Below are 13,855 nucleotides of genomic sequence, written 5' to 3'. Positions count from 1 at the left end.
GATCCAGACGGGACAGGCCCCCGACAAAGCAGTTCAGAACCTGCACTCTTCGGGCTTCAGGCCCAGCCATCGGCAGGTCGGACCCAGCAGGCCTGGTCTGTCCTGGCCCCTGGCAGAGCAGGTTCGTGGGAGGACTCGGCTCCCTGCGTGCCGCTGCCCAGGAGCTCACAGAGCGATCCGGGGGGTGCAGGCAGACCTTTGGGCTTTCAGCCTAGCTCAGCAGCCGGCAGTCTGGGTGCAGCCTGCTCCCTTCATGGAGTCAGGAAGTCCAAGAGAGAGACACTCCCTTCGGCCTGCTGCTTTATAACCTTGACACGTAACACTGCTCCTGACCCCCTTAACCAATTAAATGCGGAATTATCGTATTTGCATGGAATAATCCTATTTGTCCATTTCCCAAAACAAGGAAGTTTCGGCTCAAACCAGGAAGTTTAGCTCAAACCAGGACAGGAAGAAAACTATGCTCATACAAAAACTTTCACACCAGACCTAGTACTAAATTATTTTTGCATTATTTTATAACATTCATATCCATCTTATAATATAAGTTTCCTGTATAATTTATCTACATTATCTAAAACCAGCAGCAATAGTGTAAGATAAATTGTGTAAATTACAAAATACATGTTTGTTATTTAAACCAATAAAATAATTATGTATTGTTTCATCAAACAGTAAAATATACTAGGAATAGAATAAATATCACTGCAACCTGAAGCAAATATACCAAATATACCAAATAGCAAATTTGGCCACAAGCATTAGCTCCCAATTCTGAAGGTCTCACCTTATACAAAGAAATAAGCAATCGAATTAGCTACAGGGATTTATAAGGACTGTTTTTTCCTTCATTACCCTTTCTCCCTCGCACCCCAGTGGCATTTTTGCTTCTCTAGTTTATGCTGTAACAGACAGATACACTAATGAGCTTCTGCATCTTTCTATTTGACACACCTGAATAACTCTTCTTACCATAGTACTGTCATTTTGCCCTGGCTCCCGAGAAAAGCACTTGCTGGCTGCCAGCACTGGCATGGTATGTACAGCGTACAAGGGTATACAGGTAAGTAAGAATAATGGTTTCATTCAACAAATGAGTTGGGTGACCTCCAGCTTATGGAGCATCCCTCCTCTTCTAATAGCACTCCGACTTTCTATGTAGAATATACTAGCATTAAGTGAAATCTTGAACATTTATATTTTAGTTCTAGTGTATCAATACTTCTTTAAATAAAATTATGATTCATCAGTATTTACTGTTAGGATCCCTTTCTCTATCAAATGAAGGCTAATTCTAAACAAAATAGAATGGAATTATTTAGTACAAAAAGTTTCTAGTATTTACCCCTTTCGTGAATCATTTAAGACTTCATGTCAGCAACTGAAAATATTCATGTTGATCTCACAAAGAGCAGACAATAAATTATGCATGCTACCCACTGACTTACCCTTTCAGAAAGCCTCTTGCAGGTCTAACAAATACTGTCATTCACTGCCTAAAATATAAATAGAAGTGCTTCCAGAATATATAAATAGTTAATAATTGCTTATGGTTCAACCAGCAGGCTGTTAAAATCAATATCCCATGCGCCATCAGCTCGTACCAGATGCTTCAGAGACATGTATTCTTGAGCAGACTACTCAGAAGTAGCATATCCATTACTGAAGAGTCTTTCTAAACTCCTTAAGCTGTCTTATCTTTGGAATTATTTGGCTTTCATGACGCGTAAACAAAAATTCCACTCCACGCTGCAACTATATACATTGCCCATGCAAATAGCTATTATTTTTTTTTAATCCTATTTGGTCTTCATTCAGAACAATTTTGTAGCAACAAGCCTTACAACACTGACTTCTTCGAAAGTCAAGGACAAACTGCACATTATATAACGTCCATGAGACACTGGAACACGTGCCTAGACAAGTTGTGGATGCACCATCACTGGAAGAGTTCAAGGTCAAGGTGGACAGGGCTTTGAGCAACTAGCAAGACATCCCTGCCCATGGCAGGAAAACAAGACTAGATGGTCTTGAAAGGTCCCTTCCAAACCACTCTATCATTATAAGATTCTGAAGTCTTTGACTTAGCAGTCTATGACCACTAGAAAAAGGTTTGCCTGCAACACAGAGAGCAGTTAAGTTTCTGAAAATCAGAACTCCTCAGGTTTGGTTCCGGACAATTTCTTATTTCAAGAAGACGATTTCATATGTACAAGCAATGTCAACAAGTTCCAGAGGATTACCCATGTGTGAATTATTCATTAAAAAGCACTTACGGAATCAGGATCTCAGCATTTATAAGCAGAAAGATTTTGCTTGCATTTTGTAACAAGTAATGGAAAAGATAGGATGGATTTTAAATTGTTCTAAGGGCAATTTTATTGCCACTATAATAATCCCAATTAAATAACAGCTAGTCATTTTCCAATGAATAGTGCAAGTAATTATTTTGTTAGTCAGTGATGAGGACTGTTGCATTTTATGGCCAGGAAAAAAAAAAAAGAAAAGAAAAAAAAAGCCTAAAAAAACCAACTCAGTCAAAACTCTCCAGCAGCAACAGCTTGCACTGTGCTATTTAACTGGCTTCACTCCACTAGCTTAAACGTAAGAGTCAGCTTTATGTAGAAATGCAGTAAATGAAAACTAGGGGGAAAAAATCCCACACCTACAGCTGTCACCTAAAATTAAACACAACATTTTTCTCCAAATCCCAAGTGTACTTTAAAAAAGGTGCCACGTGATCATACTTAGCTACTGCATTGCAGTTAAGAGCATGTTTAATCTACAACAGAAAAACTAATTTTTTTCATTCAAATATGTTAAAAATCTTAAAGGTGAAAAAACAGTATAATTCTCTACAGGTCTCTAAGCAGTAATAATTTACTTCACTTTAAGAGCAACCTGTAATTTTGGAACATTTTCTTCTTGCCTGTTAAAATTTGCAACATTGGCAAAAAGAAATAAACTACATTTTGGGGGGAGGGGGGGAAACCCCACCTTAAAACAGACAGACACGTGTTAGATGGAATAATTCTATGTAGAGAGATGCATGCTACTGGAACAGTACCACCAAGCTGGCTTAGGCAAAGCAGTAGGTGATCTTGACCATCTCCAAGCAGATTAAATGGCTCCATTCCAGTTTAAAAAGCTTATCCTTTTACTGAGATACTCAGAAAACGTGAAAACACTATTCCATGCCTGCAGCAATTTTTTTTTCTTTTAATAGAACTGGATCAAATTTTAAAGTTGTTTTAAGACATACTTTATAGAGAAACAAAAATACTTTAAAGAAAAGTAGTAGTAGTTACAAAGAAATATATTCACTATGTCACATACCGCTCCTCATTAACGTTAAGCAATTGTACTTATTTCAACAGCCAGGATGAGGCATTAAGACTAGATAACTGGATAATCAGATAACTGAATGTTTACTTATTTTCCTTGTATTAACATAGTTATAGAACGGGATTAACTACTTTTGGCACATATAAAATAAACATCATGCAAGAAAGTAAACAATAAAAAAGTACTTACAAAATCAAAGTCTCCATCTTGAGGGACTTTCCAGTTATCAGGGAAAACGTTTTTGGATATGTGGTAAGGCTCATGCATGTTCTGATTACAGTTGTCAGGGCTCTTATTCTTAGAATCTTGTTTATCAAAGTAGTCCATGAAAGAAGGTCTTTGAACTTGAGGCGAAGTAGCATTTCCTTAGTTGAAGTAAAAAAGAAAAAAGCTAAAACTATTGAAAGATTAAAGATTTACTGCACTATAAAATACACTACATTTATTAATTTTCTTGGATTTTACAGAAACTAACACAGTCATCTGTATGAGGTGCAAGCCTCCATTTGTTCCCTGAGGATTTTTAGCATAAAAGCTCATTGCCAAAGAATGATATTTTTGTAGCAAGATACAATGTGGAGAAATGTTCGTGACATTTCAGGGTTATTATTTGTGCACACACAAACATTAGAAGTGATTTCATGCATTATCTATTTGTTGTTATAGAGACTGAATAACACAAGGTGCTAAGCATCCCTCCGGGTGCTGAATGCCCCTAACTTCAAGGCTTAGTCCACAGCCACTTGTAGGAAAGCAACTAAGTTACATCAGTTTCACCAAAGGTGCAACTTAAAAATCATTTAGAAAAAGAACTTGCAAAGAACAACCACACAAACTGTGTCTAGACACTGCTTATTTAAATTCATCGCCAGCGAGGATTCTCAGCAAATTATGGGATCACATTCTACAGATGGCTGCAAAGCACCCTATCTCCATGGTGTGGAAACCCTGGGGGAGTCTTGTCATCATCTACACAGCTGGAAAAGCTTTATGAAGCAGATTGAAATCAGTGTGAACTCCCATGCTATTATCCTTTTCAAGAAACCAAATGTAAAAAAAAAAGTACAACCTTAAATGATTGAAATTTGTTTTCATCTGTGGGATTTCAAAGCAAATTCATTACTAAATAGAATAAATAAAACATTAAAAATGCCTTAGTAGTTCTGTCACCTCAGAAACTATATTTTGGATAGCACTGACTCATGAAACGCGTACTTGCTTTCAGTGTAACACATTCTACATAGAGAAATATGAAGCATGTTTCCACAAGTAAAATATGAAACACGATGAGAGATACAAATAACTAGAGCTAGAAAAAAAAACCAACCAAACAAAAAACCTTCCAAAAAAACAACCGAGGCAGAACTAAATTTTTAATTATAAGTATTAAAAAAAAAAAAATTAGGGACTTTTGTTTGAACTAGTTGTTTTAACAAGTGAAAATGCAAATCCTTGGAAATATCTTCTGAGCTTGTGTTTAGCTAGGACTAGGACTGGCTGATCTTCTTATCAGGCTTTATATTTGTGTTTATTAATTTATTAAGTGGTTCTCCCCCCTGCCCTTTCACTTCTTATTTCATTATCTCTTCCCATTCCCTCTGTCTAAAGATTTTTTTTATTCATTCTAATTCTGCTACATTATTAACAGTAGCCTATTTTTTCATTAATACTTATTTTTGTACTGCCATCTTTTACATCATGTTGATTTACTTTTTCTTTTCTTTCTGCTTTTTCTACATTATTCTGTTCTAGTAAGATTTCTTCTGGCTTTTTTAGTGTCCTACTGTCTTGCTCTAGCTTTTACTGCACTTAACTCCAGATGCTCTTCAACTTCACAATGATTCCTCCACTCAGTCTGCCAGGTTTCCATACACACCTTCACCTTCTCAAATATTTTTTAGCTGATATTTCTCTCAGTTGTTGCCATGTTCTTTTCTAATATTCTTTTCTAATCCCAGATCACAGCTCTCTACTCACCACCTTTTAAATAATGACAACCACAACCACAAGAAAAACATTCAATGAACTAAACTCTATATTGCTGGTCTTTCACCACCAATTTTTTTCTTCTGCTGAGATGGTTGTACTTATGTTTAATCCTTGAGACATAAACAAGAAGATTACCAGTGTACCTGTTAGAAACTCTAAGTACCAAAATGTTGGTCCCTTACAGGTAAGATAATCTCCCTCCTCTTATGTAACAGAAAATTCTAAAGATTTTCCAAGTGCTGCTCTTCAAATTTTAGAGCTATTTATAAATATCTTCCTTATAGATGTAATACAAGGCTGCCTACATAGGCAAAACAAACTGACCCCTCCAAACTCCTTGTTATCAAATACATATTAAGGAAAGTGGGTCAATTACTTCAAAATGAGCAAAGCACATTTATTTTACATTTTGAGGACTTGTTCTATTCATTTGGATAAATAAGAATTTAGAACTCACTTCTGATTCCAATTTAGAGTACACCTAGTTAACCCATTTAAAAGAACAAGCTGCATACTTTCACTGCAAATAAAACCTCACACATAGAACCAGACATGCCTGCGACATGATGGGACCAGAGGAAAAAAAAAAAAAGAGAGAATTACTTAAAGATTTATTTTTAAGATCTAATTTTAGTTTTACAAATAATTATATGAAAAGAGAGACTCTTCTTTTAATCTCTAGCTAACCTAACACAAACAAGTTTCGTTAATATTTCATGGAAAATGGGATAGGTTGACACCCAGTAGTTTGAAGGCCCTGTAAAGGCTCCTACCTCTTTTGTATTTATTTTCTAAAATACTCAGGCTCTTCATGTCTGAGTAAACCAATGTAGGTTGCAATTTTTTTTGCAAAATGTAAGGTTATTAAAAGAGCATTTTAGTCTTTTCTAAAATGATCTTTAGAGCGCCTTTTCTAACTTTCAGGGACAACAGAGTAATGGTATTTTGCCAACCGTCTTTCAAGAACCAAGAAATTTAAAACTTCAATACATAAAAGCCTCCTTTAAGGACAATTAATTCACTCAACTATCAAGCAAGTTACTTTTTACACAAGTTATATGTTTGCCACAAAAAACCTGCTGCACAATCATTATGACTCCACATTTGCACTGAAAATCTATCATGCAATAAATAGACTGTTCCATTCTAAGAGGATTTGGATTTTTCACTTATTTTTCTTTGATCTTTCGACAAGAGATGATCATGTTTAAAAATGTTTGCCACAGTTTCAACATTTAAGAATATCAGCCTCTTTTATCATCGCTATATTTGCCCACTGCAGGTCTTCAAGATGACTTTGGGAGGAAGACACAATAAAAACAGCAGTCTGAGAAATTGCTGGCAAGCCATGGAATGCAGAGACCATCATGGACACTGAAAACATACACTATACCTCAACAATACCCTTGATAGGAATACAGCCAATGGGGACATGCCTAAATAGTTACCTAAGGTAATTTCTTCCAAAAAGCATGCTGGATAAAATGTAAGAGGCAATGACATAACACCAACTCTATTACACTGTTTCAAAAACATATCAAGACTTAAATAAATAATTCTAAACATATTTAAAAATAAGGAGGAATGCACATTCCATTCTAATGCACATTTTGATTAAACTCAATTGATGTCATCTGTAAAATGCTTTTGTAGTAACGTACTTCCAAAGAAAAGTATTATACTAGCATTAAATTTATTTTAAATCCATTTAAAAGTTCAGCTATTACTTGAAGTTTTTATACTCTTTGTTGGGTTGAGCCACATGTACTTTTCCCCATGCTGGACTGGCTAAATCAGGGCCAACAACTTGGCCAAAAAACACTCTTGCCTTACTTTGTCTGGTAGAACCCACCTCTCCACAGCAGTTTCTGATCCTCAAAGAGGTCCCCATGGTCATGAAAGTCAAACCTCTGTCAACAACACTAGAGGCACAACCAAATGCTGACCCATAGGAACGACCCATTACTCCAAGGCTTTCCCTTCACCATCATGATCAAAAACATCTTCACAACCCTAGAGTTACTCTTGAGGTCACTCTCAAGGTCTCCTCTGGCAGAATCACTGGCACATGCCCACATGGATGGGCACCAGGAGACAATAGTCTAAGCACTAGACAAGCGCTGATAGTCTTTCAACATTGCAGGGTTAGGCCCTGGCCAAGTAATAACTTAGACAGCAAGTAAGGTCAGCAAGTAAGGGCATCCTTCTCCTACAGAAGAGAGTCTCTCACTACAATTTCCTGGGAAGAGGCAGGTGGTAGTGGGGGTTTGTTTGGGTTTGGGGTTTTTTTTTTTTGCTTTTGTTTTACAATTCCCTAAGGTAAGTTTCCAAGTCTTTCTCTTGCTCCATTACTACCAGGGTATTGGACCTCTTCTGCAGCCCCAAATCTACACAGGATTTGTTTTGCTAAAGGCAATAAACTTCCACAGCTTTCCCCATCCTGGAGCTCTCCAACTGCCACTCAATTTAGGAACGTTTCCAGCTGCTGCCTCATCGGTGAAGTTGGGGGATCAGGCTCTCTTATCTGCAGTGCTTCTGTGAAGATCCTGTCAATACCATCATTCCCTCAAAATACATTCCTTTGTCACTATTAGAATGAGAAGCAATATTGCAGCCAGCTATTAGCCTTCTTTGGACTATCACCTCTACTACAAAGGACGTAACAGCTTATGCAACAACATACAGTACTTAGGCTTTACATTTCATACATTCCTACTGCTACTTTCTCACTTCACAGGGTGGCCTGCACCACAGTGGCAGTAAATGTCCTAGGAGATGGGAGACAGGAGCTTTGAATCCGGTAAGATTGAAAAGCCTAGAATTTCGACCTCAATCTCCAGGCAGAGGCACTTAACAATGAACTACCATGTAGAAAGTTGCCACAGCCACCTTCTCCAGTCATAGTTTAAGAACAAATTGTAATTGTATTTTCAGTTGTATTGCTGCTAACAACCACTTCCCAGAATTCTCACACCCAGGTCTTCAGTCAAGTTTGGGCCTCATTTAGTCCTTTGGTTTTTTGTTTTATAACACACCTATTGATCAGAAATAATTGCAGCTGGCATTTAAATAGAAAATCCACTTATTTTTCAACCAGCTGAAACCACATATTTTTTGAAGGACTGTGAGCTCAAATTTGACGAATTTTTGATGGGGGAAGAGTTTCCTGCACAAAACATTGCTTAGCTTCCTGAGTAGGAGACTTGTAAAACTAGTTTAATAACTTTTGTTCTATTTTTTCACCTTCTGAAGAAAAGGCAAAACTATTCAATGACACTACTATTATAAACCCATTAGTCCTCTCCAGCTGAGTTATACTTTACTTCTGCTTTTAGCAAAACGAAGTAAATCTATGTTAAGCTAATATTTTGCAACAGCTCTTGAAACAGAATTGCCAACATGATGTTTTTATTTGGAAAAAAAAAAATTCCCATTTGTAAAAGATACTAGCACTAGGGGTATAAATTAACATCTTTATTATCAATCACAGCAGAGGGCTTGAGGATTGGACTAGGCTTGGAAACACCTATCAACTCTTTCTATACATACAGGAGTAAAGCACCAGTACACCTGCACATGGCATCAAGCAAATTATCTTAATGTGGGCCCAGTAAACAAGCCTGGAACAAAATTACATCAGTGAAATATCAATGCCCAGGCTACAGCACCACTGAAACCAGCCCACAATTCAGCTTTTTTTGCTGAATGCTATAGGACCTCGGTCACTGGCTGTTATAAAACATGTATCAACAGCTTTTGCTTTTCAGTTGAAAAAACAGCTGTGGGACTCAGGCCCTCCTAGGAGTTATGAAACATCACTCCAGAGCTAGCCAAGCATCCACATCCTCTCACAGAGCAGACTGACTTACAGTATGGAACAGTAGCTCAACTAGATGCACTGAAATCACTAAAAAATAATAAATATAGAAAACCAACTCAGAAATTCTCTTTTCAAAATATACGTTCTACGGAGCGGCGTATGTCTTGCTGTAATGAAGGATCCCATATTACGGTAACACGAGAAAGTCCAGCAAGTGCTGGAACCAAACCTGTCACCTGCCAGCTGAATGATGAAACCATCACTTGCCATCAGGCTACCTCCAGTTTGCTGGATGTCCTTTGCTGGAGTTACAAGTCTCAAGACAGTCACCTCTGGGGGAGGAGGGAGGGAAAGAAAACCTGCTCTCCCAAAGATTATATACTCTTGTTTGTCAAGAGAGAAGAATGGGTTTAAGAATCATACTAAGCCTAAAACCTATCATGTTTTATAGGAAAACAAAACAAAAACTTCACCAATTTCCTACATTCTATCTGTCAAAAGCCATCTCATTAGTTCACTGTCCTCTTCTTTTAATATATTCATTAACAACCATGAACTCTCCAGGAGTTTCGCTGAAGGCTGAAGAAACAGTTAGAAATCTAGAATAAGTCCAAATGGCGAGAACTTGTTTGTCAGCCCAAAGCAGACAGCAAACATAAATTTAACGGGAAAAAAAAAAAAAAGCAAGCAGGGAGAGTCTTAATGGAAAGGAAAAAGAAGAACAATCAGAAGTACTCCTGGTGCACCAGAAAGCCCTAACATTAAGTATTGCCAAAAAGCCATGAAGGGAACATGGGGAAGCTGGTCTGAATACCAGTGTTTGAATTGAGGTATGAAAAAGCTTCTATATTAAAATAAATACAAACCAAGCAGCTGTACAAGAGTAGAATTATCTCACATTGATCCTACTCCACATTAAACCAGCTGAAGTTAAGCTCTATCTTCCCACCTCTCTGTATTGTGCATTTTCTTCTCTCTTTCCAAGTACATACCGTGCAGTCTTTGCTCAGAGTATACAGAGACATACTAAGCAAGAAGGCATAAATGTTGTTTATTGCTAGGCTGTATATTGTATGTTGGGGTAGGATGACAGGCCTCTTTTTGTTCCAAATCCCAATTTTATCTGGCCACAACTCCCTATTTGTGGAAAAAAAATATGGTTTTAGTTATTTTCTGTCATGGCTCCCAGAAGCCTCTAAGCATGGGCACTTAAAAATAAAAACTTATTATTGTTTCTTATTTTGTCCTTCAGCAGGGAAACAAAAGGCAGAAAGAAACAAAATGTGAAACTAAAGACAAGAGCAATTAAAAGGAAAAATGTTTATAATAAACATTTTATGTCTCTAGGAAGAAACTGAAATCACTCTTCCCTAGTTCACTACGCTTCTTCCTCCAAGCTTCTTGCATGCACCGTTCTATTATTCAGAAGTATCAAAAAGCCTGTTCCGACCTATAATCAAATCACACAAACATCTAGGAAGCAACCACCTTGCCTGCAAAGGTACATTGGAAAAAACAAGCCTGGAACAAAATTACATCAGTGAAATATCAATGCCCAGGCTACAACACCACTGAAACCAGCCCACAATTCAGCTTTTTTGCTGAATGCTATAGGACCTCGGTCACTGGCTGTTATAAAACATATATCAACAGCTTTTGCTTTTCAGTTGAAAAAACAGCTGTGGGACTCAGGCCTTCCTAAGAGTTATGAAGCATTACTCCAGAGCTAGCCAAGCATCCACATCCTCTCGCAGAGCAGAATGACTTACAGAAAACCAACTCAGAAATTCTCTTTTCAAAATATACGTTCTATGGAGCGGTGTATGTCTTGCTGTAATGAAGGATCCCATATTACAGTAACACAAGAAAGTCCAGCAAGTGCTGGAACCAAACCTGTCACCTGCCAGCTGAATGATGAAACCATCACTTGCCATCAGGCTACCTCCAGTTTGCTGGATGTCCTTTGCTGGAGTTACAAGTCTCAAGACAGTCACCTCTGGGGGAGGAAGGAGGGGAAGAAAACCTGCTCTCCCAAAGATTATGTACTCTTGTTAGACAAGAGGGAAGAATGGGTTTACAAATTATACAGACTAAATGCCGAAGTGTAGAAAGGTAATTCCCTAACTACTTACTGGAATCAATTAAAAAGCAAAAGTAACAGTACATTTTAAAAACAATGTCTCCAGCAATACAGCATGGATAAGGGGGCATTAAAAAATAATAAAACCAAACACAACAAAACTCCTCCTTCCTTCCAATTTGCTGTACATTAAACTGCAAAGAGAACATATTGTGCTTTGCAGTTCCAACTAATCTTGCACGAATTCCATCAGGTGTATACGTGCAAACACAAATGCAACTTTGTTTGCTATAAAACATTCTACAAAGTTATTTATTTGGCACTGATTTCCAGTCTTGAGACACTAACTTTACACATTACCGCCCCTCTCCCTTCCCCCTCAATTGCCTGGAGTTACACATTACATTGTGCCTCATGAAATCATGCACCTACAGCTTGAATTACATTCATCTATTGATTCTGCTCACTCATGCAAATCATTCTATTATATGCAGTGGGCCTCATTCTGCAGTAGTCTTCAGCCAAATAATTAACTCTAACAAATACATATTTATGCATATACAAGTTTACCTTATAATCTCAGCTTCAAAACATTTGCAATTATTTTCCTCTTTGTTACATACTCCCTCACATGCTGCTGAAGTAAGTTTTGACTTTTTACTTAGGTTTCAACAATCTTTTCATCATTGCCTCAAATCAAGCATTATTGAATTACACTCCAACAAATGTTCAAATAATAATACACTTAGAAATGTATACTAATTGATCATGAATTTCAAAACAATTTTGCAGCAAGATGTGTAATGATCACTGAACCAATGAAAAATCGTGATGAGTTCCCAGGACCGCTGATGTTGAAGCAGCAGCTTCTCACAATCACATCAATTGAGGTCCAAGGAACCAGTCTAAATATGAGTGTCTGACAGGAGGCAAAAAGCAAGAGAAACAGTAGAAAGGAAAATTCATAGAAAACTGATTTTAGAGTCTTTCAGACAGACTTAGCAGAGCACCAAAACCAGCCTTCTGCTTTGAATCTCCCGCTATGGTCACCTTTATCTCTAGACTAAACTACAGAAAGTGCTTAGACACACAAACGCTCCCTCTCACTCTGTTTTAAATGTAGAACTTAGAAGCCCCTGATGAGACAATATTCTCATACAGTATGAGAAAACATATCACATTTCGAAAGAAAAGGAAAGTAAATTAACAACATACTTTTCATGGTCCCGTCTTCCTCTTCATCATCATCACTGTTTATTACCATGGTCCCCAAGTCCGATTCTAACATAGTACTGTTGTGTTCAATCATTGTCTGTGCGCCTTCACTCATTGTGCTCGTGGCCCTCATGGTACCAGCACTTTCTGAACTGGTCTTCACCATGGTGTGGGAGTCCAGCTCATCTTCATCCTGTAGGAAAACATTTGCCAGAATGCAGAAGATCATTAACCAATCAACTCTGGTTACTTCCAGTACTTAGTTCTCTTTAAAAACCTCTGCTGATATCATGAAGAGATACAGTAGCACTTTGAATCAGTGAACAATAATGGGATAGGAGACAGAGTGAAACAGAGAACTAAGGACAATCCAGTTAATGGATTATAAAATCATATGGAGTACCAGTATTTGAAAACATTAATGGGAAACCCCACGGCTTTCCAAAGTCTGATTTAGATTATATGCACATTACAGCATTTCGAGAATTACTATATACATTTTCTATATGAGCAAAATCTACTACCCAAGGAAAAAAGTACCATTTTAAAACATCCTCTTTGTTGATTATATAAGAACTAATACCCATCACTGTGAAGCCACTCTATGTCAAATTTTTATATTTTAAATACAATTGCTACCTTCACCAGTTTTATAACCATATAGGCATTTCCTCTGTCGTGCCAAAACTTCACTTGAGTTCATTTATAAATGAACTCCATCTCTGATCAGCAAAATATTCTAGCTAGGCAGCTTGGAAGCCTATTGTATAACACTTTTACTTTTTTTTAATTTGCCCATTACAAGTAACACACTTGGTGCTACACAAAACATTAAAACAAGATTTCACCCACAACAAATTTCCCCTTTTTTCTAAATCTTTGTATTGCTTTATATATTTTAAACTTTTAAATATGAAGAGACTTGTAAGGGCAGGAGGTGAGGGGGATGGAAATGGAAAAAACAAACCCAAGCATCAAAATCCTACAAAGTCTGGCACTTTCTATTTCCAATGAACTGGTTCTTTTCCTTTCCTGTTATTCCCTGGCACAGCAGACAATTTGCCTCTAGTATAGACATACATACACGAGCCAGCTACATTGTCTAAGTGCCTGTTTCTCTAATGGTTGGTCTAAGCATTAGATACAGTTCGTAGCAATACCAATACAACAGCTCCTGAAATATATTCTATTACATGTCAACTAAAATGCACAAAAATAGAGAGTCTGGCTAACAGCATAACATACCAAAATGAGGATACAGACCCAAACCTGTGATTAAAATGTCAAATGTATAAAGAATCATAATTTTCTGAATTATAATTTGTAAAGACAAAGCTCTTAATCTGCAGTCTTTCTGGGTTTTCTAGTTGCATTCTTAAACACTATAGCTAATATCCTACCCTTAC

General features: G+C 37.3%; 1 protein-coding gene across 1 annotated transcript in view; it reads right to left on the bottom strand.

The window, feature by feature from the left end:
• LOC104495771 (serine/threonine-protein kinase 3-like) overlaps positions 1-12,642 on the bottom strand; it is a gene marked incomplete at its 5' end in the record, with an annotated part of 57,552 nt that extends 44,910 nt beyond the window's left edge. Inside the window, 2 exons of the mRNA XM_010138785.1 lie at positions 3,535-3,710; positions 12,450-12,642. Coding sequence (XP_010137087.1) covers positions 3,535-3,710; positions 12,450-12,642 — 369 coding nt within the window. The remainder of the gene's footprint in view (positions 1-3,534; positions 3,711-12,449) is intronic.
• Between the last annotated feature and the right edge of the window lie 1,213 nt (positions 12,643-13,855).

The sequence above is a fragment of the Buceros rhinoceros genome, unplaced genomic scaffold, assembly GCF_000710305.1.
Source record: "Buceros rhinoceros silvestris isolate BGI_N320 unplaced genomic scaffold, ASM71030v1 scaffold716, whole genome shotgun sequence".
Lineage (NCBI taxonomy): Eukaryota > Metazoa > Chordata > Aves > Bucerotiformes > Bucerotidae > Buceros > Buceros rhinoceros.
This window is presented reverse-complemented; position numbering and strand designations above follow the sequence as displayed.